General features: G+C 42.9%; 2 protein-coding genes across 2 annotated transcripts in view; one reads left to right on the top strand and one right to left on the bottom strand.

The window, feature by feature from the left end:
* Nucleotides 1-448: 448 nt before the first annotated feature.
* LOC101127634 (neuronal regeneration-related protein) lies at nt 449-2,626 on the bottom strand. The gene has a single exon (XM_063708411.1). The coding sequence runs from the start codon at nt 2,283-2,285 to the stop codon at nt 2,073-2,075; it is 213 nt and encodes a 70-aa protein (XP_063564481.1). The 5' UTR covers nt 2,286-2,626; the 3' UTR covers nt 449-2,072.
* A 9,555-nt stretch (nt 2,627-12,181) lies between these two features.
* Nucleotides 12,182-24,537, top strand: part of IGF2BP3 (insulin like growth factor 2 mRNA binding protein 3) — a 161,192-nt gene continuing 148,836 nt past the window's right edge. Inside the window, exons 1-2 of the mRNA XM_031013019.3 lie at nt 12,182-13,098; nt 14,491-14,551. Of these exons, the coding sequence (XP_030868879.1) occupies nt 12,924-13,098; nt 14,491-14,551 (236 nt within the window). The 5' untranslated portion in view covers nt 12,182-12,923. The remainder of the gene's footprint in view (nt 13,099-14,490; nt 14,552-24,537) is intronic.

The raw sequence follows: 24,537 nt of genomic DNA, 5'->3' as shown, positions 1-24,537 counted from the left end.
CTGATTTCTTGACTACATGCACTCTAGACTGGCTTTTGAAAACAAGACTATATTTGCATATTTATATCGGTATGTCCATAGCAGGATTCAAAATCCAGAGTCTATTACTTCACTTTACATTGCAGAATCACTTTGATAATGCCGAAGTGGCAATTTTCTTCAAATGTATTGTTTTCAAAATGAATTTGTTTGAATACCCAACCTCTAATCAGCTACATACATACACAATCAAAATCTCCAATGTCCTTACATTACCTGTAAGATCTTTTTTTAAAAAAAATCAGCAAAACTTGTTTTATGAGCTTTTTGCAATGGTGTGATCTCGGCTCACTGCAACCTCCGCTTCCCAGGTTCAAGCAATTCTCCTGCCTCAGCCTCCTAAGTAGCTGGGACTACAGGTGCGTGCCACCACGCCCAGCTAATTTTTGTATTTTCAGTGGAGACGGAGTTCTTTTTTTTTTTTTTTTTTTTACCTTACAGCTTGCATATTTATTGAACAAATACCACTAAAATAGCTAAAATACATTGGGTACTTGTCATGAGTGCATCAGTAAAGATCACACTGTTACAAAAGCCTGCATTTACAGCAGTACACAACTGCAACTCTACATAAATACCACGGATGCAGAATACCGTTTTCTTGCTCTATTTACACAGCTGATATTCCTATTCTAACGAAGGAGGGAGAGGAGGAATGCACAAGAAACTCAGGCCAATGGGGGAGCAAGAAGAAAACGAAGAAGTGCAGTGCATGCGTCATCAGTGTTTAACAGTCAGAAGCGAAACAGTTCAGAACAAGGCCTGTCCTATCAAAAGAAGAGCTGAAAAACAGTTATATGAAAATTAAGGTGGGCGTTCAGACTGGCTAACACAACAACATTCCATGAGTAGATGGTATTTTATTTTTGTTTATCCATTTCGTTGGGAGCAAGGACAAAAATGTAAACCTACACCTTGCTTATCAAAATTGCCAAAAAAACAATGCTCTGCCTTTTAAAAAAGTATTGTGATTTTGTAAAGACATTGTTTTCCAATGTAATATTTGGAAAAGGTGTCATTTTCATATTCCTACTCAGATGCCAGTGTTTTGGGTTTTTTTCAGGGGGAATTTATTTAAAAAGGTTTTGCTCTTTTTTTCCACAAATATCCTTTCAAACAGAAAGAACCCAAACAGACACCTCAAAATGCCTGTAAAATTATTGCTTTTCTTTCTGTAAGTCAGGCAGGCGAGGCTATAGAAAGGAAGAGATTTGGTAAGTAAATTACAGTTTTGTGATTGCTCCCGCTACCGTGACTGCATGTCCGTGAGTGCCAGCCAACGAGACAATCGTCTCTCACACTCTGGTAGCATTCGCTCAACCTACAACACTGAGGAAGAAAGCCACACTGAAGACACAAGGAAAACAAGTCAATCCAGTCTAGAGAACAACATTCAGGGAAACAGAGTACCAACACCTTCTTAGAACATGGAAATAAAAAATAACCCCATCAGAGCTACCTCGCCAAGGAGCATGTTGAAAGTCCAAAATAGCACCATTCATCAGTGTCTCAGGTCCTGTGGCAGCATCTCGGTCACTTACCACAAGGAAACGAGTTTCAAACTATGTCTATACATCAAGAGTACATGGATAAAATATAGAGATATACAGACAATTGATAAACATAAACTACTAGGTTTGTTACATCTAAATGAAAAAAAAAAGGGGGGACTCTCAGCCTCTGCAAGAAGCGGTCGGGAGCTGTGTGAGTGAAAAGGCAGGAGTGTACCGGTTGTGTGAACGCAGTGGGAGTTTGAGTTGTGGAAGACATTGTTGTAGCGAACCAGGCCTGAAGGCCCACCTGTAAGGGTTGTAAACGTGGATTCAGTGTGAAATTCTGAGCATTTTCACTTGGGTCAGAATGATTAAAAACTGGTTTGATGATACCTATTTGTCCACTGTAAATTCTCTAAAGCAAGGCTCAGAGTCCCATAGTTTCCTCTTATACTTGATGATTTACACAGAAAAAAATCCCATATATGGTACCATGACCTCATCAATACCCATACACCGTATGTAATACAAATGGAGGTGTTACGATTTAAAAAAGTGGAGGTAACTAATTCTTGGGGAGCGGAGTTCACTGCTGCCCAGTAGAGTCAGGGAGGCAGCGTTTGTCTCATCGTTCTTCTTGTAGTTCACTTCCTTTGGGACAGGAAGTCTTCCCTTAGGAAGCCTTCCCTCCATGTCCTTGTTTGGAAGTGGTTCTTGACTGACCCAGACAAAGAGTTCTGGGTAATAAACCATTTTGAGAATCTTAGTCTTGAGCTTCTATTCTCCCTCTCTTCAGTCCAGGGAGACCAACAGACAAAAGCCCCGCTCCCTGTTCACTCTCCTCTCTACACCTGAAACACAAATGTGGTTGAAAAAGGGCAACATGCTAGAAAAACAGCTTGGCGGGGAGGGCGAGACGGGGTTTCAACATGTTGGCCAGGCTGGTCTCGAACTCCTGACCTCAGGCGATCTGACTGCCTCGGCCTCCCAAAGTGCTGGGATTACAGGTGTGAGCCACTGCGCCTGGCTGTCAGTTAGCTTTTAATAGGTTATATTCCAAGCTTTCATGGAAAAGTTAGACAAGGACCATGTTTTAATCCACAGATATCTGATTTTTATAAAACAACTTTAACAGTCTTCAGTTTAACTTTCTTTTTTTCTTTTTTGGAGATGGAGTCTCGCTCTTTGCCCAGGTTGGAGTGCAGTGGCACCAACATGGCTCACTGCAACTTCTGCTTCCCAGGTTCAAGCAATTCTCCTGCCTCAGCCTCCCAAGTAGCTGGGACTACAGGTGCGTGCCACCACACCCAGCTGATTTTTGTATTTTTAGTAGAGACGGGGTTTCACCGTATTGGCCAGGCTGGTCTCGATCTCCTGACCTTGTGATCCGCCTGCCTCGGCCTCCCAAAGTGCTGGGATTACAGGCATGAGTCACGGCGCCCGGCTCAGTTTAACTTTCAAGTTTTTGAATTTACTCGAAAGAAACATGGGAAAAAACCTTTAAAAACAAAATAATTGTATTTTATATTATATAAAGTTACATTAAACGAAACCACAAATAGATTTTTATCATAATTAGTAATAACTGCATATTAACAATACTTTCAAGTTTTTCTTTGTTACAGGTTTTAAAGACTATAAGCTTGATCACTGGATTTGGTTGTAAGAAGATACTCTAAATTTTAGCTTAATCCAGAGTTCCATAAATCTGATATTTTTATTTTTTTTGCTTATATATCCTCTCTGTGCTTCACTGTAATATATTTATTTCTATTAATTGCCACATCCAGAGAGTAACTCAGCTTATTACTATGTTAGCAGAACATTGCCATAGGTAAAGAAAGAAGATAAATGCATCACTTATTGTAACAAAGATAAACTTTTTTTTGTTTTTGTTTTGGTTTGTTTAAAAAGCAATGGGCATTCTTCATCCATTTAGAGGCTCAGTGTTAAAATGTTTGGTTATCCTAATACAATATGACTCCCCCTCACTTTGCAATGAAATAATTTAAGGATATTTAATAAACAAGGAAATAATTATTTTAAAGAATAACAGGAAGGGGCTATCATTTGATTGAAAGAACATTCTTCATTTATAGCAACTTAAAACTTTGTTGGTAGTCATTCCTGAAGCAACATTATAGTTTAATCTCAGCTCTCCTAACCCCCAATAAAGACAGTAAATAACAGGACCCACACTTCACTTAAATCTGAGTTTTCTCTCCTTATTTAAGTTTCAAAAACCATTGTTGTTTTCACAAGAACAGACCAGTATCTATCTTTAGCTCTTTTTTTATAGAGACATTTTTTCAAATAACACTGCTTATTTTGATTAATGTATCTATTATGGATAATGTACACAAATAGAAGTGGTAGAACAATCCAACAGAAAGGATTTGTGATAACTTCATATTTTCGAGATAAATTTAACTTCAAAATATGTGACCCGTATTATTTCTACCAATTTTTAAACTGGTTATGTTCATGTTTTAATAATGTTGATGGATGTTTTATATGTATAATACTAACTACATATATTTTAAATAGAAAACGAGTTATAGAAAGACATAAAATGGAAAATACATTTATATGATGTAAGTTCTAATGGTGATATACTAGTAGCATCATAATTTCAGTTCAATCTATACTGTTTTGTTAGTCTTATCTCCCCAGCTTTAAAGACATCATACTGAAGTATTCTGATGGTTAAGAAAACACTTTAAAAGTAGTGCTTGCCTTGCTTGTTTTAACCTGCAACCTCAGAATTTGAACACAAGTTCTATCTTGCTTTGCTCCTTCACTAATCTCTCTAAAGGGCTTCTCAGCAGAAATATGTGCATATATTCACATGTCCAAGTGCACACACTGAGTGCATTCCATATCCGACAAAACTGCCCTCAACTGGAAGATCTGTTGTTGTTGAGGGAACAGAGTAATGTTACCTTTCGCCCTATTGTCTATTTCATTGAATTAAAACATCTACTCGACTTTTTTTTTGCTTAATTAATATTTAAAACAAAATTCAATTTAATCTTTTTTAAAAAGTCACTATAGTGACTTGGGATTAAAATAAAATTTGAATGTATCACTATGGTTGCAGAAATAAGCACTTACAGTGTACTACACTACAACTTTTGATGCTTTAGCTTATTTTCTACTTGTTTTTTTACAGATAGTTATTTATTTAAATGAAAAGCAAAGATATTATTTGAATCTTGGTAGCAAAGAAATACAAAAGCAAAGAAATTACCATCAGATATATGGTAACAGAGTCAAGGGACAAAATTCTAGGCAATTTTGAACAAACGAAAACAAAACATGGTAATGTCATTCTGTACTTAATTGTCTAATAACAAAATGTTCACCAGATGACAGAAACGGTATCTATTTCTGTTATAACAAAAACTGATTTTTTTTGGCTTTTATGAATTGTTACTTCGTTGGTATCTTTTTTATGAATTAGATTTCTAATAGCTGGATTAGATTTAGGCTACTTATAAAAAAGGGACCATGCAGTTATTTCAGCTTAATGGATGATTAAAACACAAAATATTTCATATTTATTTATATTAAATTGTACACAATTTAAAAAGTCTTTATTCAAATCTTACAAGTAAGATTTAGTTACTTTTAAATTATTCTTCAAGTCTTGGAAAGTGCTAGGAAAAATATTTTAAGTTACAAATAATATATGAATAGTTTACCCTACAAATAAAAAATTATTAAAAAAATAGAAAAACTGCTTCAATGAATGACACAAGACCCCTCCCCCACCCACCAAAACAAAATCAATCAAGAATTGGAAATTATCAATCAGATCCAATTATTGGTATTAAATTAAACCTCAGTTCAAACAAAATTTTGCCTTTAAGAAGGCACTAGTATTGTCAACTTAGAAATAATTGATCACGAAATTTAAGTCAGTTGAGAAAAAGCAAGAAAAATTCTCTCTCTCTCTCTGTGTATTCTTAATCCCCAATGTGATAGTGCCAACAATCACACTGGGGATTAAGAATATACACAGATTAAGAATATACATGTGTTTATATTTAAACAATCCTCTATATATAAAAAAAAAAAGAAGTCAATGTTTCAGTAGAAGTATGTTAGGCATGAATTTCAGGACAAATTTTTTATAGTGTAGATTTTGAGAAAGATGATTAAGTTTTGTTTTTCTCTACTTTATCTTATGCGCTCAGATTCTTTATGAACTTCAGCTGAGATTTTTGAACTAGAACCAAAAAACAAAAACCCCTCACTTAGCCTGCTGTTTCCCTCTTTAAAGCTAGGATCATCATGCTAGAGAGCAGCTTAGGACCAAAATGTAAACTAAAATAAAGAAGGAATGAATTTTAATCAGTGCAAATGGAAATGGTTATGATCTATTATCATCTTGCAAGTAAGGAATTGTAAAATTGATTCTGCCTTAGTACATCTAAAAATTAACTTTACATTTATAGATAGCATGAGGCATTCATCAATTTACCTTAAAGACTGCCCAGAAAGAGTTAATGTGTATGTAAATATATGTCATGAGATCTGCTGTTTTATTAAAGAACCTTTAATTCCTGAGATTTTTGGAATTAGTTTCTGGAATAGAAATGGTCAAGAAAACAAAGGGTCCAAATATGAACACAGCAACCTAGCATGTGTCTTTTAAATGTAGGTGTCAGAGAGCGCTGAAAACTAGCTATAACCTCAGCATGTGCTTTGTTTTCAGATTATTTTAGTGGGGAGAGTGGGTTCTTACTGTTCTTTCCAGTGGGATTTCATGCATGGATTACTTTCCCATTTTACACCATTAGTTAATACATTCTCTCTCTACCCTCTTCCTTCCACACTGAGCAAGGAAACCTGCAGGATAAATGAGTTGCAACCAAGAAACAAGATTAAATACCCAAATCTTTCCAGTTTCCCCAGACCCCTCCCCCTATTAAACAAATGCCTACCCTCTGTTTTCTATGGCTGCTCTGCAAATACATATGTACACACTAATCACCAAAGAGACTTTATTGAAGGTCTCATCCTTCCCACCCCCTCTCCAGAAGAATGAGTATTTTAAAGTTTTCACCTAAGTGAAGTAGTATTAATACAGGATATAATTCCAATAAAAGTACTCATGCTTATCTACTACTTTAACAACTATGCATGTTTACCAGATAAAAATTCCAATTCCTGACTTAGTAGTTGAAAATTTAAAAAATGAGTTTCTCTCAAACAGAACAGTTTTTTGTTTGTTTTTTTAAAATATTGATTGTATAAATCTTTGATTTTGAGAAAACATTAAAAAATATACCAGGTTTTAGAGTCTTGGCTTGTCTAAATGATTAATTTTGACTTTTTTTTTTACAATTACAATTTTCTCTAATAAATTCCTCAATAGTTTTCTACTGTATCATTTCCAAAATATAAAAATAATTGAATATATAAATTGCAACCTAGAATCATTTCACAAATAATCATATCTTCACAATTTAAATTTCTTAGTTGATAAAGGATTATCTAAATTATTAACTCTATAATCTTTAGCATACTACAAATTCAGTCCTTAAGTTTTAATTAATTTACTCAACTCAAACCATTTCTAAGTTATTCTAATGTTTCTGATGAATAATTTTACATGACAAGTTCAAAAATACTATCAACCACATTAGTGAAATGTAGTTGAAATATACAAATGTAAATAAAATATGTTTAATGATTACTTCTACTTTAAAGTAGTTTTGCTTTACTAACCAATTCAGTTGTTAAAATTTGTTTTAAAACTTTAGTACATAGCAATTTATGTTACTTTAGTTTTTAGAGACTAACACAGAACTAATAATTTTTTCAAAAGCACTCAGAAGAAGATGTAACATCACAAGATGTAACATCACTAAGAGTAAACAACACAGAGAAAATCTTTGAACTCCCTGATTTAAACCAATTCTCTCAAAGTTTTAAATATTTACTGAATTATCATTTTACCGTTTTTAACCAAATAGAGTATTTTGTCAAGACAAAAAATGAACAATTATCTGCAAACAAATTAACTTATATTCTTAACTGGTACATTTCCTTTTCTCCAGATAATGAAAGGTTGGTAAAGTCTGTTATAAAATTAGATATACCAAACAAATTTATACTTCCTTCTTTTTTTGTCACGGCCAGAGTTCTGATCTGTATTTTTGATGAAACCAACAGCAATTTATTTATATAATTACAAACTCACCAAAGACACCAGTACCTAGAATACACCACTGTGGCTGTTTGCCTTTTCAGTTAATCAAATTAAATATTATTATTTCGTTTGTTTTGTGCTTTTCCAAGTCAAATTCATATTTGTTTTTTCTCACCGTCTCCACCAAACGTCAGTGAAATTAGAACATTTCAGCTACAGAAATCGTTAATCCTTGAAGGTCGGTCTCAGCTTCATTGGTCTTAGGGCAGCTTCAACGAAAACGTGGTCTCAGCATAGTTGATTTTACCCGGAATTTTTCGTTTGCTTTTTTTGGAGGGGTTGTTTGATTTTGCTTAAAACAACCCTGTGGACCACAAAGGGGTTTAGGAAGGGAGCGGGCAGGGCGAGTCGATTTCTCTAGAAGCCCAGAAAAGTTCTGGTACCTGAGAACATGGTTGGTTGTAGTTGTTTTAAGTAAAAAAGGACGTATCAACTCTAAGATGTTGGAAATGGGCCGGGAAACGAAGATGTGACTCCAGCTGCTGAGCATGGCGCAAATCCAGAACCTCCGGGCGCTGGACGCTGGGGGAAGGGAAGGGACCGTGCGGGCACCATGCGGTCAGCCAAGGGGCGGGCTCCACCCACGGACGCAGAACTGCTTTCCACCCTTCCTCAGCGTTACCTCCCTCTTTCTTCCTTGGGGGTTGGGGCTGGGGGCGAGCTGTTAAAGGGCAGGAAAAACGAGAGCGAGCAGAGGGGAACACAGTCCCACCCCTCAACCTCAACAAAACCAACGAGGGAGCAAAGGGTTATTTTCGCGCCACAAAAGATGGAAATCCAGGGGCGGCTCCGGGGCCAATGAATGAAAACCAGCAAACCGCTCTGGCGGAGGCGGCCGACGGCGATAGGTTCCCCCCGTCAGCCAATCGGAAGCGAGCAGAGGCCCCCGCCCGCAGCAGGGGCGGTGTCTCTCTCGACGCCGGTTGCTCAACTTGGACTCGGCAAGCCGGCCCCGGGGAGCGCGGGAGCCCCGCCTTGGAGCCGCTTTTGCGCGCCAGTCTCGCGGCCTGCCCAGCAGACCCGCAGGGTTCGGCGAGGGATTCTCCCCCGTGGGAACCAAGCATCCCTGAGCCCTATGGAACCCCTCGTGCACACACGCAACTGAGACCAGAGGTGCGGGAGGGTCGCCAAACACACGCTGCCCGGTGCGTCCCCGCGCTGGCCGGCGGACTCAGGTGGGGTGGCGCGGCGACGGCCCGGCCACACGCTCCGCGCATACGGACGCAGCCCCAGGAGGAGCCAGAAGCCCGCGGTCCCGCGGCAGGGCCCCGGGGAAGGGCGGTCCAGTGGTCCAGGCCCTCCGAGGCGAGCCGGCGGCCGACGAAAGACCCTCCCCAGTGTGAGCCGTGAGGATCCCGCCCTCTTTCTCGGGGCAGAGCCAGAGGAAAAAGGAAACAACCCCATCTTCTCTCCCGGGGCACCATTTTTATTTATTTTAAACAATAAGATATATGCAGGCAGCTTCCAGGGAGGGCAGATCCAGGTTATCACTTATTAACGCCTCTAGTTTAAACAGATCAGAGTCCAGGAGGGCCGTTCAAAAGCGCAAGAGCCTGTTAAAGCACCTCCGAGGAGGCCCAGGCGACACGCCGGGCATCGTGTGCCCACCCGCGTGAGGGGTTTCGGCTTGAGACTCCAGGCTGGTCCCAAGCCGGGCGTGAGGAGGGGTGGCAGCCCCTTCCCCCCATCTGCCCACTCAGCCTTTGCCCCTGACGTGTGGGTACAGCAACGGTAACTGGCCTTCTAAACATAGCTATTCTTTAATATTACACTGACCCACAAGAAACATTTGTACAGTCCTCAGTTCAGCAGATAAGGAGGAGATGCAGCTGTCCAAAGAGTAAACAGACTGCAACTGGAAAGACTCAGCCGCATCCCAGAGCACATAAAATGGTGGAAGTTCTTTCTTCGTGGAGTTCACATTAATTAGGAGCTACAACTGCTTCAGGAAGAAGCTGAAGTAGCCTATAACCAGTTAATTTGTGTGAGATGCATTAAAAAAAAAAACTGGAAGTTAAATTGATTTTATATTCATTCTTGAAAATTCACCAAAGGTATCTTTGTACTTGAAGTGCTAGTGCAAGACAACTACCTAAGATCTTTTGACTCAACCCTTAAATGCTTGGAAGACTGGAAGTGGAGTGGACTGTATCCACCTCTCTCTTTGATGTCTGAGCTTATATTACTCATGTATGTTTTTAAGGTCCTAGATGGACTATCCAGTTTGTTACAATAATACACAGATTAGGTTAACAGGAGTCCCAGGAACATATTTCATCAAAACACTTGTTTTAAATTCCAGCTGTTAGATTTGTTTGATAGTGCCAGACAAGCATGGACTAGTATTTATGGAAAATAAACAATTTATTCCATGCTTTAGAAGTAGATATTTCCTTAGATCTCAGTTTTAATAAGAGCAAATACAGTCAACCCAGAAGCCACAGTTGAATTGATTTTGGAAGAAAGCTGAACACACACAATTTGTTTTTATGAAAAATTACTAAAAGTGTTAAATGATCAACAGGTTGTAAAATTTACAGTGGTACTGAGAAGTGCAAATATTACCAAATGAATGAATGAAGAACATTTCTCCAAATGGCTTTTGTTCTACAACAGGTACATTTAAAATAAATCCATAATTTTTGATATTTACATTTTGCATACCAGAGGCCAAAAGAAAGAATACATTTCTTCTTTAGAACTAAAGTTATTTTAAAAAAAAGAAAAAAATGCTTTTAAAAAGTTCAACCTAACCATAAAGTTAAAGAAAAATTTTACCAAAACGTTCTTTCAAGGCTGAGCTCTTAATTCAGTTACAAATACTGTAACACAAAAACACGTCTGTCCCCCTATTTTATAAAGTAACAACATTTCATTAAATTAAACGTGAATGAAATTATTGTGAAAGTGTGTTTACGTTTAAAATGTTGGATTCGCTTGGCAGGAAAGAAAAACCTGTAAGAAAGAACAGTTGCATTTAAAATGGATGATCTGACACCTTCCGGTTCCTTAACACAAAATTACAAAGTTCCCTTTAAAAGACAAAATGTAAATACTCTTTATATCATGCAACAATTCCCATGTTTAAGTCTACCATTCATCTTTTAAATGAAAAATACACATTTTAAAATGCTAACAACGGTTTTGACAGAGAAGCAAGGCTGTATCAATTACCGAAGATGTTTCCAGTGTAAATCATAATATTTCCTCTATTCAGGATACCTTTTTTCTACCAGTAAGAGTACCAAGTCATTAAAGATTCTTGTCTATATTTTCATGTTATATAGAATTTCTTTCACTTAAAAAATTAGAATTTTCTATCTTTTCCATAGAATACCTGTTAAAAATATACCTGTTAAAAACACACAAGTATCTGGTGCAAATGAAACCTCTGAGTGGAGTACACAATCTTTAAACGACAGTTGGAGATTCCACTAGAACCCCAGCACTGCCTTCGTTTCCGTATTGCTCGTCTCCAGTTCACATTTTGTTGGCCCACAAGGCTCCACCGGGCCCAAATCCTCCCCCGACAACCACCATTGTACTCATTACATATAGAGAAAATTATGTATGGCTCTCATAGCCAAATCCAGGCAGAAAAGAGGCAGAAAGAGACTCGAACAATTTTTCAAATGCGAATACCACCTAGGGGTAATGCAGGACGGTCTTCCAGTTTTAAGTCTCAAGTTCTCCAACTAAAATTACTTAAATAAAAGTACCAGCCTACTCCACTCCTCCCCCTTTAAAAACTACAGGAAGAGAGGGTTTCCCTTTACCGACTTTTCCCACTTTGACTTCTCTCCTCCAGCGGCCCAGGCCCCCGACGACCCCAGCCCCTAGCCAGAAACCTCCGCCCCTGCACTCCCCTCCCCCACCAGTGGCCAAGCCCGCCCCCGGCCTCATTTATCCTGGAGCCTTTTCTGAATCGCGCAACCAATGGCAAACGCGAAGCCGAGAGCCACCGCGAGCGCAGGCGGAGGCGGAGGAGGTGTCGCCCAGACACCCGCCCAGGACGCTGCGGGATCCCATCCCCCACCACCCCGGGCCCGGGCCGCCCCCACTCGCGCGGTGCCCGGGGCCCGAGAAGGGCGCACGGGGTGGGGCGCGTCGCCCGCCTGTCTTGCCCCCACCCCCTGCCCCCCTCACCCACTCCTCCACCCCTCCTCGCAGCATTTCCGTCCCTGCCAGCCTTAGAAACGTGCCTGCGGCTTTGCTGGGGTTACACTTCTAATGCCATTAAAGCCACCAGGCGAGTTCGGGATTGTGACTCTGGTTTTGTTGTTAATAACCTATTTTGAAAAATCGAATGATTAAAACTACGGTAACTAGAGCTGAGGAACTGCCTGTTAGTACCTCTGCCCATTTCCTCATTAAAAAAAAAAAAATCAATATTCCTGCCCTCCCTCCCAGGATCCGCCCAGACCAGATAACCCTTTACAAACTCGAGTTGTGACCGTCAGCGCCCCGCTTGGTGCCGGCTGCGGTTCCTTTAGCATTTTCCTTCTTCCTCCTCCCCCTTCTCAGAGTCCCTCTCCCAATCTCGTTTCCCCTCCCCCTCTTCCTCTCGCTCGCTTTTTTCTCCGAAACCCACTCTAATTGAGGCTCTGGGATTCCTCACGTGAGACGTTGATTTGTAGTTTGAACACGTGGCTCATTCAAAAAGCCGGACACTCGGAGCGGATTTTTTCCGCCTCCTGCGCCTTCCTCCCTCCCTCCTCCTCCTCCTCTCCCCTCCCTCCTGCCAGTCACCCTTCTGGGTTTTTTTATGGGGAGGCGGCGCCTGCCTCACGTAGTGTGATATTTTCACAGTCCGCTGGCCGAAGCCAAAGGGGTTGGGAAGGAAGAGACAAAAAGTAGTTTTTTCCCCTCCTCCTCCTCCTTTCTCTTGCTAATCCCGCCTCCTCCTAAGACTTAGGAAGACTGGTGGATGCGTTTGGGTTGTAGCTAGGCTTTTTCTTTTCTTTCTCTTTTAAAACACATCTAGACAAGGAAAAAACAAGCCTCGGATCTGATTTTTCGCTCCTCGTTCTTGTGCTTGGTTCTTACTGTGTTTGTGTATTTTAAAGGCGAGAAGACGAGGGGAACAAAACCAGCTGGATCCATCCATCACCGTGGGTGGTTTTAATTTTTCGTTTTTCTCGTTATTTTTTTTTAAACAACCACTCTTCACAATGAACAAACTGTATATCGGAAACCTCAGCGAGAACGCCGCCCCCTCGGACCTAGAAAGTATCTTCAAGGACGCCAAGATCCCGGTGTCGGGACCCTTCCTGGTGAAGACTGGCTACGCGTTCGTGGACTGCCCGGACGAGAGCTGGGCCCTCAAGGCCATCGAGGCGCTTTCAGGTGGGCCCGGGCCTGGCCCCACCCGGGCTCTCGCCCCAGCCCTGCACCGCCCGCCCAGGCCCACCGGGTGGCTCCGCGGGCCCCAGGCCCGGCGCGCTGGGGGAGCGGGGGTGAGGCCTGAGCGCCCACACCCACGCGCGTGGGGGCCGGGGCTCTCCTCAGCTCCGGCTCCCACTCCGGCCCGCGGCTCTGCTTCCCCGGCCGGGGTTTGCTGGATGAGGGCGGACGCGCTGTCAAGAAAGCCCCGGCGCTGGCTAAGGGGGGCGCGGGGCTGGGGGAGGCGCGCTCCCCGGCGCCCCGCCCGGGCCCAGGCGCGTGCTCCAGGCCCCGGCACGCTGGGCCTCGGGGGCCGAGCTAGAATGCCCGCCTGTGCCTCGTTCCTTCTTGCTTTCCTCGGTCGTTATTTACGGCGCTGTCTGTGCTGCGCCCCGAAACCCCCGGCCGTGGAGAACGGAAAGTGGCCTCGACCCTGCTGCCGAGTGAGACCGCGGGGCTGGTGCCTCGCACAGGCGGCCTCGCGCTTCCTCCCCACCCTGTGGGAGGAGAGAGTGTATGCCCGGTTTCCCCGTTCCACCTTCCCTGGTCCGACGAGCGATAGGGGCAGGTGGGCGGGGGCGGCTGGTCGCCTGGAAGGGAGTCGCCGCCACGCACCGGCCGCCCGCCGCTCTCCGGGCCCTGGCGCGGGGCTGCGGCCTCCGGGTATGGCTCCGCCAGGGCTAGGGACGGTGCCGGGCGGAGCAGGACGCCCAGGGGGAAGGCTGCGTTGGGGTCCCCATGGGAGCCCCGTGCCTTTCGGCTTCCCTTTTAATCAGTTCAGACGTGGTGCGGGCGCCTCGCCGTCCTTCGCGCCTGGTTCAGCCTGTGCCGAGCTGCGCCTCTGCCAGTTCTCCCGTTCGTGGTCTCCCCTGCCGTCCCCGACCCTTTCCCGCCACTCCCTGTCTTCCTCAAGCCCACCACTGAGTGTTCCCGGCGGGTCTGGGCTGAAGCAGAGGGCAGGGCCAGGGCGCCCCCTCCTGAAGAAAGCCAGGGGAGCCCCCTGCCCCGAGTCTGCCCTGTGGAGCGTGTCCAGGGCGGTGAGAGGGTGGGCCGCGTCCCTCTTGCGGGCCTCGTGGTGTTGGTGGCCCCCAGGGGTGGGTCGGGGAGGCTTGGAGACTGGACTGATACCCAAGTAGTGGGCCCGCCAGCGGACCCAGCTCCCCAACCATCTGCGAGTTAAATGCCCACGCCGCTCGAGGGGGTCGGCTTCTCCCTCCGCCTGGAGCCGCGTCCGGGCCTCGGGGGCCCTTCGGGGGCCTCAGGAGGCCATTTGTGTCGCCGCTTGGGCTGTGCGGGTCTTCGGGCAGGGAGAGCCGCTGAACTCGGCCGACCGTCTCACTTCTTGTGTGTCCGCAGGTAAAATAGAACTGCACGGGAAACCCATAGAAGTTGAGCACTCGGTCCCAAAAAGGCAAAGGTGAGCTGCTGCTTCTGTTTGCCCCGATTCTGTTCTCACTCCGTTATTGGGTGGAGAGACTCAGCTGAGAACTTCTTGTCCTCTGGTGCTTACCCCCTGCCGTGTGGCGTGGTGTTCCGGTCTTTTCTCCTTGCTTTTAAGTTTATGGCGGGGGTGTGTGTGTTGATGATGCTGGGCAGGAATTGAAAGCTTTTCTGTGGCCTCTGCCGCGGGATTATGGTTATTGGTTACAAAATCTCTCGAAAGCTCACAGCTGAATGTCCTCGGTCCGAGCGGGTCAAATTGCTCCTACGGGAAATGGGTCCCAACAAGCAGTTTGGGGGGTTTGCAGGGCTTGGGAAGCAGCGGATGATTCCCCCACCCCTCCAGGGGCAGGAGAGGCGAAAGCAGCTGCGGACACGCGGGGGTCCCTCCTTTCCTTCTCTGTCCGGGGTTGGGAGGCCGTGGGCGCGGCCGACTGGAGAGGAATTTGCCTCTGCCCTGTGAGCTCGCCAGGGGTATTGGAACGCGTGCGTAAACGCTGGGGCCTCTCTGGCCCAGAAGTGCCTTTGAGTCACTCCAAAGTTCTACAGGTTCCTGCAATCAGCACCTTTGTCTCCCCGCTTTCCACCCCACTCCTCCTGGGTACATTTTTGCTTACAACCACCAAAAGATGAAGACAGGAAGATTTGTACTACTTAAGGAGGGGGATTTCTCGTCTCCGAGATCATGTGTGTAGTATGTCGCTTTACAGAATGTTTGTAGACTGTTTTAGCCTCTGAAGCATTTTGGAGACATGGTTCTTTCCCTTTTTCTTTTTCTTATGAAGCCTTATGGAGCAGTGGAGACTCCTTTCCTTTCGCTAGAGCAGGCCGGATTCCGGCTCTATTTTTTTGTTTTGTTTTGTTTTTTAAAACCTTCAGCCAACTCACACCATAGGATCCGGCTCTAACTGCAATTGGAAAGGCACTGCTCCCTCCCAGTCGCACCGGGGTGGGCCTCTAAGCCTTTCTGGGTTTTGCATTGGTGGGGTTAGGGTTTCTGCCTGCCCCTCTCCCATCCCCCCAACTCCCAACCTGAGCCAAACAATAAGCTGAAAGTTAATTTAAATCAGGGCTGCGTGTATCTGGTTAGATATTGGTGAGAGAGTGTGTGCTGGAGAGCAGGAGGGTTTGCTATGCATTTCTCTGGTGCTGTGCAGAAATAGATGGCTACAAAACATCTCATCTGTATGCCTGTGTAGATTTCAGCTCTCTTCCCAGGCAAAGCATTTTCACAAATCTTGTTTTTAAGGATGAGTTGGTTTGGATTTTTCTTGTTCTCATACTTAAATTTCATTAAGATAATTGAAAGGGATTTGAGTGACCGGATAGATTTAGTTCTAGTTGGGAATTTTGGTAGGGGTCACATGATTTTCATATAAATTGAGCTTGGTTTAACAGGAATTGAAAATCGAGGGAGAAGTCATATTCCCATAAAAAGAAGCTTAAAGCCATAGCCTGAATTGGTTAGGAAAAAAACATAAGCCCATTTTACAAATTCTAATTGTTATTATGTTTGGTCAGTATGTCTTAATTTTGTTAAAATGTTGAATAAATAAGCAAATGGTTGTGCCTCAATGACTGGCATTTTAACATTTGAGAGAGTTTCTAAATTTAAAAATGAAATGTTCTGGATTTTTACAATTCATCGAGCTACATGTAAATACAGATTACTGTGCCTTCCCCTGCTGCTTTTCTTTTGCTAACCGATGGGAATTTCTCCCCAGGTGTAGGGGATTAATTTAAAAACATTACCTGTTAACAACTGCCTGTTTTATTCTTAAAGGCTTTTGCTTAGTCCAAAAGCATATATATACTTAGTTACTTGTTACTTTATAATAAACAGGAGTTCCTCTTTAGGAAAGCACATAAGGTAAGATGTCACCAGTGACAGCAAGTATTTATCAATGTATCTTCAGTTTATTAACAATGTAGATTAAATTTTCAAGTTCATTTTTCAAGTTCATTTTTAACAATGTAAATTGAATTTTCAAGTTCATTAAAATGCTCAGGATTTTAAATGATACAGTACTATCTTACTAACAAAGTAAACAGGGATGAGAACATTGGAGATTTTTTTTACTGATAGAACAATCATGTTCCTTGCTTGTGTTGAAATGTCTTAAAAGTAGAGCCTTTGGCCGGGTGCAGTGGCTCACGCCTGTAATCCCAGCACTTTGGGAGGCCAAGGTGGGTGGATCGCCTGAGGTCAGGAGTTCGAGACCAGCCTGGTCAACATGGTGAAACCCCATCTCTACTAAAAATACAAAAATTAGCTGGGCGTGGTAGCAGGTGCCTGTAATCCCACCCAGCTACCCGGGAGGCTGAGGCAGGAGAATTGCTTGAACTGGGGAGCTGGAGGTTGCAGTGAGCCATCGTGCCACTTCACTCCAGCCTGAACAAGAGCATGAAACTCTACCTCAAAAAAAAAAAAAAAAAACACCTTTTTTCTCTGCCTCTGGAAATCTATATTACAGTTATTTTAACTGACCCTTGGAGCTGTGATGCAGTTTCCCATATCTGGACTGTTCCACCATTTTCATAGGCTCTGGAAGTGGGCAGAGAAGGCATCAGGGTGACCACATACCCAGCACCTAAGGGAAGGTCAAGAGGTTGTACTGACTGATGGGGGTTGCTCTGATAGTTGAATGCCACAAACCAATCCTTGCCAAGCCTGCTGGACTTTAGGGTGGAGTTCTTTCTGCTTAGCAGTCATTTCATTCCATCCCATCATCATGTGGGCATCTGAGGCAGGCACACCCACATGTGCAGCAGTGACCTTTATACTTGATATACAAGGCATGTCAGGAACCTGGTGCTGGAGAATGCACGCTGAGATGGATGAATGGGCTTGCGCTGACTAAACAGGGGAGCAGGCCCAGGAGGTGATTGGAGGCTTGGCAGGCTGGCCTGGCTTTGACTTCCAGTGGAGCTTGGGGGGGGACCTTTTCAGGAAGGAGTAAGGTTGAATTTGGTTCAGACCAAGCTTAGCTCCCAATTACTGAGGTCTCAAGGGAATGTGGAAGGAATGTGGCTTTTCTGCATTCAGATACCCCTCAGGTGGGGAAGATTATAGCAGTTACTTTACAGACATTGAAGTCTCCTGCAGCTGGACTAAAGAGAAGATTGCATTGGATATCTGTGATAGTGTTGCACTCTCTATTCTAAATGTAAAAGATACAGAACATGAAGACTTTGACTCCGAAGTATAGGCTCAACTTTTTTCCCTCCACCTTGGAAGTAAGGGTGGGTGTGGAAAATAGTTGGTACTTGGAAATGTTGTAGCTGAGTTTGGTTGGAAGAGCTGCTGGTATCCTGTGGGGCCTTGTTTGTGCCCCTATGTGATTATGTAAATAGCACTGATGTCCTTTTTTGTTATGTTGTGGGCTGTTGGGCATGGGAGAGGGAAGAGGAAAATTGCTGACACTGGGGAACTTAGAGGATGGTGGTTTTAGTTCAATTTCCATTACTTTTTTAAATTATGAAAATAATTTTTCATATGTTCAGTTTTTTAGAACCTAACCTTTTTGTTGTTGTTGCTGCCTCCTATGTGATGAAGAACCTAAGCATATTTTTATTAAACTTCCTCATGATTTAGCTGTTGGCATTGTTTAGGATTATGTGTAGGAAAAAATACATTTGAAGGAAGGAGAAAAAAATAATAGGATATTATAGTTAATATTTTTCTAGGCAGGATCCTTTACCTTTTTCTTCCTTTCAGGGTAGGATTTTTTTTATTTTTATTTTTATTTTTATTTTTATTTTTTTTTGAGATGGAGTCTCGCTCTGTTGCCCAGGCTGGAGTGCAGTGGCACGATCTCGGCTCACTGCAACCTCTGCCTCCCAGGTTCAAGCGATCCTTCTGCCTCAGCCCTCCTAGTAGCTGGGATTACAGGCATGCGCCACCATGCCTGGCTAATTTAGAGTAAGATCTTTTAAAACAGACTGTGGTGCCTAAGCTCAAACGTTCTTTTTTGTTTGTTTCCTTAAAAAAGAAAACAGTGATAGTTGCCCAACACTATGAATGTATTTAACACCATTGAATTGTACTCTTAAAAGTGATTAAGATGGTAAATTTTATGTGTATTTACCACAGTAAAAGTGGGGGAAAATGCAAAAAAGAAAGTGAAGAACTTATTTCCATATTAGTCTTGTGTTTAAAATGTAAATTGGATAGAACTTATAAAAGTCATTGGGGTTTTAAATGTAACTTACTTTAAGTGGCTATTTAAAAGCTAGTGTTGCATTTTAATAGGTGTTAAGGATAGAATAGGATAGTGTCATGACCAGCAACGTGCCCATTAGCCAGGGCACATGACCCTTCAATGCTGCCTCCGACTTCAAAGTCTTAGGACAGCAAAAGCTGTTTTTAATGTAGAACGTTTAAACACAGGTATGAATAGCAGTGGTACTCCTTCCTTATCAGTGTATGGCTTAGGTGAATCTTGTGATTCGGGAAAGTTTCTCACACATGCAGAGACTTGAGGTTCTGAATGTTAGGAAACTTTCTTGGCTGGTTAAATAATTATAAACTAGGTTATCTTTCAAGTGCTCAGTTTAAGATCAGCGTGGGATTGCCTAAGTGGTTGTAGCTGAAAAGATTTTTTTTCCTAATTTCATATTTTCTCAAAACAAATTCAGAGATCTTGAAAGGTTTCTTTCTTTGGTTTTAATAAGAGTTTACAAAAATTAGATGCATGTTGATAAGTAGCTTCTACTGTATGGCTGTCCACAGTAACTCTGAGGAAGATGTTACGGAAACATGACATGTGCCAGGAGCCAGTGGAAATCAAGAATCTTGGCTTCTGTTTCTGGCTTTCCTTTTGATTTGTGTGATCAGTTACATTCTCTTTTCAGGCCAGATGCCATTATGATAAACTACAAGGGGTATATAGTATTTTGTTCTGAGGTTTTGCCATTGTGCTCCAAATAAATAGGTTATCAGCTAAGGCTTAAAAATATCTTTTGGAATTACAGAGATCTGGGGTTTTTCCTGTAAGGAGCTTGACTTAAATTTTTTTTCTGTAGCTCTGTTGTTTTTGCCTGAGTACCTCTTTCATGCAATTAGCAAGGGGGAAATGATCTTTGCCACGCTTTGAAACTATTATGAGCGACACAAGTTTAGTTAATGTGTGGTTATAGGATTGGGATTTTGTATTAAAGTGAAGCTGTCAAACTACCTTCATGTATTTGAAGTGACTCCATTATAATTGTTTCTAGCAGCATCCAGGCAGCAACTTTTCAGCAATAACTAATTTTTGGAAGGTGTGAGTTATCCATTCAGTAACTCTGGTGGTTGGTTTGGTCTGGGAGGAAGGAGAGGCGGAAAGACGAGATGGTTAGCTGTGCTATTCTTAGCTGAGTTTCCTTTATCAACTGTTGCCTCTGATTCAAGCTTCCAGAGTCATAAGACAGGAGGTGGCAGTGTGGTAGCAATGACCAAGGGGTAGGATTGGTATTCTTAGTTAAGATCTCAGCCCCATAAATCTGATGTTACAAATTGGCTTGGATTGCCAGAATTTTGCTTGAAGGCTGGTGGCAAGCATACATAGTTTTGAGCGTTCCATTAAAATTAAGGGTGTAATTGGTCTGAAATTGCTGTTTGGCAAGTATTCAGTATTGGTAAATAAACACAGTGCTAAATATTGACATATTCTGTGAATTTTGTTGCCCTGAAGGGGACCACATAGTACATAAACTATAGATATTTTAGAGAATTATCCTGAGACCATATAACTTGATTAGGAAATAGTTTAAAGTTATTGTAGAAATATCCTTGGGCCAGGCGAGGTGGCTCACGCCTGTAATCCCAGCACTTTGGGAGGCCGAGGCGGGTGGATCACGAGGTCAGGAGATCGAGACCATCCTGGCTAACACGGTGAAACCCCGTCTCTACTAAAAATACAAAAAAATTAACCGGGCTTGGTGGCGGGCGCCTGTAGTCCCAGCTACGGGGGAGGCTGAGGCAGGAGAATGGCGTGAATCTGGGAGGCGGAGCTTACAGTGAGCTGAGATCGCGCTACTGCACTCCAGCCTAGGTGACAGAGCAAGACTCCGTCTCAAAAAAAAAAAAAAAAAGAAAGAAATATTCTTAGAGGAATCTATTGAACTATAAGCTGAAAGGAGCCTAAGTCTTTAGAATGTCTGGCATTATTGCATTATCATTAGTTGTTTAGGGAGCTGATTCTATTGTGGTTATGGTATATCAGTTATCTATTGCTGCATAAACAAACCACCCCAAAACTTAGTGGCTCAGAACAATTTATTCTTTCTCTTTCTGTGTCTGTTAGGTGGTGGTTTCTGATCCACACGTGCCACTCAGGTCCATTACTAAACTGGGCTAAAAGGACCAGGGAAGCTTTCCTGATGTAACTGGCCGTCCTTGTAACCTTTCTCCAAATGATATCTTATTGTTCAGAAGAAGCTGGAGTTTTTTTTTCCTGGCAGAGTTGACTGGTCTTACCCTAAGTGAAAATGGAAGCTGCTAGTCTTCTTAAAGGCTGGGCTCAGAATTGGCACATTACATCTGTCACGTTCTATTGATTAAGGCAAGTCATCAGGCCAGCTCGGATTCAGGGGAGATAAGGAAATAGACTCCATCTTTAGTTGGTAGAGTGGCATGCATGTACCGAGAGGGGAATTGATGGTGGCTATCTTTATATGTCATCTTCCACAAATTGAAGGAAGGGTGGAGTAGTGGTTTCAAAATGCTTGCAACAGAAAATACCTGAAAATTGCATTTAGCACAGTTGTAATATTCTGGCAGGAGATGATGTGTTACTAGCTTTGGAGGTAATGAGTAGTGGCTATTCTCTGTATAGCTGTAAGGAACAGCCAACAGGATTTGCTGATGGATTAGCTGAGGGGTATCAGAAAAGTGAAGAATTGCAAGATTTTTTGGCCAGAGCAACTGGGTGGAAGATGGTGCCATTTACCAAAATGGAGAATATTGGGAGAGGAGCAGATTCTTGGGTAGAAAATAGGAACTTTGGTTTTGATATGGTGTTTCTAATACTTACTAGAAATTTAAGTGAAGAAGGTTAGTAGGCAGATATATCAATTTGGAGCTCAGGGGGAGATGGGACATAGACGTGACATTTGGAGACTTCATTAGCTTGTGGCATTTGAAACCATGGAATTGGACATGATCATCGAGGGACTGAGCCTATGGCTGTAGGAAGAAGGAAAGACCAGCAAAGGAGGGTGAGGAAGGACAGTAAAGTAGAAGCAAGCAAGCAGGGCAAACTGTTTCTGGGAGATAAATGAAGAAAGCCTGTGGAGAAGGAGGGTGTAATCAGCTGTGTAGAATACCACCGAGAGTGATGTGGATGGATGATTAAGTGAGTGGGGGTGGCGGTAAATCTCGGCCTGGCTCTGCTGTAAATAGAAGGAGAACCATTTACAAATTTTGGAGCAACTGGGATATAACCTTTCTTTCAGATCTCATTTATTCAATTTTTGTTCACTTTCTTAGTTTTTTATTTATTTATTTTTTTGAGATAGAATCTTGCTCTGTTGCCAGGCTGGAGTACAGTGGTGCAATCTTGGCTCACTGCAGCCTCTGCCTCCCGGGTTCAAGAGATCCTCCTGCCACAGCCTCCCAAGTAGCTGGGACTACAGGTGCACACCACCATGCCCAGTTGATTTTTGTAGTTTTTAGTAGAGGCAGGGTTTCACCATGTTGGCCAGAATGGTCTTGAACCCGTGACCTCAGGTGATCCACCTGTTTCGACCTCCCAAAGTGTTGGGATTACAGGCGTGAGCCACTGTGCCTAGCATTTTCTTAGTTTCTAGAAATATCTGAGTACTTATGTATCTGTTAGAGATGGAAGAATCTCCTTAGTAGATCCTCTGACTCAATGGACAAGGCTTGTTTGTGACAAATGACGATTGATCTACTCTTTTTTTTTTTTGAGATGGAGTTTCACTCTTGTCACCCAGGCTGGAGTGCAGTGGCGATCATGGCTCACTTGCAACCTCTGCCTCCTGAGTTCAAGTGATTCTCCTGCTTCAGCCTCCTGAGTAGCTGGGATTACAGGCACCCGCCACCACGCCTGGCTGATTTTTTTGTATATTTAGTAGAGACAGGGTTTCACCATGTTAGCCAGGCTGGTCTCGAACTCATGACTTCAGGTAATCTGCCCACCTCAGCCTCCCAAAGTGCTGGGACTACCGCTCCTGGCCAGTTGATCTACTCTTGCACTTTTTTAACATTTCTGGTGAGTGTGAGCTCACTTTCTTTTTTTTTTTTTTTTTTTTTTTTTGAGGCAGGGTCTCGCACGGTTGCCCAGGCTGGAGTGCAGTGATCACAGGTGTAGACTACAGGCACATGCCTCCTCGTCTGGCTAATTTTTTTTAAAATTTTTAGTAGAGACGATGTCTTGCTGTGTTACTTAGGTTAGTCTTGAACTCCTTGGCTCAAGCAGTCCTCCCACTTTGGCCTCCCAAAGTGCTGGGATTACAGACGTGAACTACTGTGCCTGGCCTTCACTTTCTTACAAATTCATTCTGCTTTCTTATTAACATAACATTGGGAAAATTGTCTGAACCTATCTTAGGTTCCAAAAGAGTGTAGACGAAGTCCAGTTCTTCTTTTTCTTTCGAGTCAGAATCTCACTTTGTTGCCCAGGCTGAAGTGCAATGGTATGATCTCAGCTCACTGCAACCTCCTCCTCCCAGGTTCAAGTGATTCTCCTGCCTCAGCCTCCCGAGTAACTGAGATTACAGGCGCACACCACCACACCCAGCTAATTTTTGTATTTTTAATAGAGATGGGGTTTCACCGTGTTGGCCAGGCTGGTCTCGAACTCCTGACCTTGTGATTTGCCCACCTCGGCCTCCCAAAGTGCTGGAATTACAGGCTTGAGTCACCGCACCTGGCCCCAAGTCCAGTTCTTCTATATGGTGGTCTAAATGCGTGATTTGACAAGCAGAGGTTGAAACTGTTGGCCAAAACGTTTATGGATATCATGAGCCAGGTTTAAAATACCTTTACCTGGTTATTTTAGGACACCAGCATAAATTAAGTATTCCTTCCATTTTGTTCATTAAACTTTTGCTGAAAGAAATAGAAGAAATCTTTTGGGAGGAGCTAAATTCCCTCATTTTTACATTTAAAAAAATCTGGTCCTTGGTAAAGTAGCATGTTTCCCCAATTATGAATCCTGTCTTTGGTCACAATAGTGACCAAAACTATTAATCAAAAACTGGGTGATATGTTAGATCAGTTGATTTTGAGATAGGGGACTTGTTCTGAATAACTCCTTTCCAGACTTTTCTGCTGTCTATGCAAGTCCTTTGATCAACAGAGTACTACTTCCAGGATGTATTTAAATATTATAAGAAAGGAAAACTAATAAAAATGAGATAGCACAACAGATGCTTTACCAAAAGATTCTCCATAGAACCCTGGGAGAAGCAACCTGCCTGAGGCCCTCCAGATAATCACAGGAACCCATTGCCAGGTGCTGCAACTCTGCCTGACTTCATCCCTCCCATTTAAGTTGTCCAAATCCTCAAAGTAGCTTGCACAGGAGCCCAGTCATGTTTGCAGTGGCAAGTCAGAGCAGAGATGTCCTATTTCTTGCCTTCTCTAAGTACAGAAATCCTGTTTGGCTTTTTTTGAAGGGTTGATTTCTCTTCTTTATTTAGGAAAAAGACTAGTATACAGGTAGTCTGTGCCCCAGGGCTTATTATAGAATAAAAACATGGATATCCTGTTTTAAGACAGAAAAATGAGACTTTTTTTGTTTCAATGTGTTTTTTAGTAGCTTCATCTTAATATAAGTGGCTTGCGGAGAAGTTGGAGAGGGGCCTTAGGAGATAGGAGGTTAGAGCAGAGGGCATGGGGAGGTAGATGTCACGGCTTTGTCTCAGGAGGCTGATTGTGGTTCCTGGGGATGTGTTCTTAGATTGCAAGAGGTAGAGGTGTCTGGAGTGGAGTCCACGGTGTCTGTCTGTCTCAGC

Source organism: Gorilla gorilla, chromosome 6 (genome assembly GCF_029281585.2).
Source record: "Gorilla gorilla gorilla isolate KB3781 chromosome 6, NHGRI_mGorGor1-v2.1_pri, whole genome shotgun sequence".
Classification (NCBI taxonomy): Eukaryota; Metazoa; Chordata; class Mammalia; order Primates; family Hominidae; genus Gorilla; species Gorilla gorilla.
The sequence above is the reverse complement of the archived record's forward strand: the minus strand, read 5'-3'. Positions and strand labels throughout refer to the sequence as shown.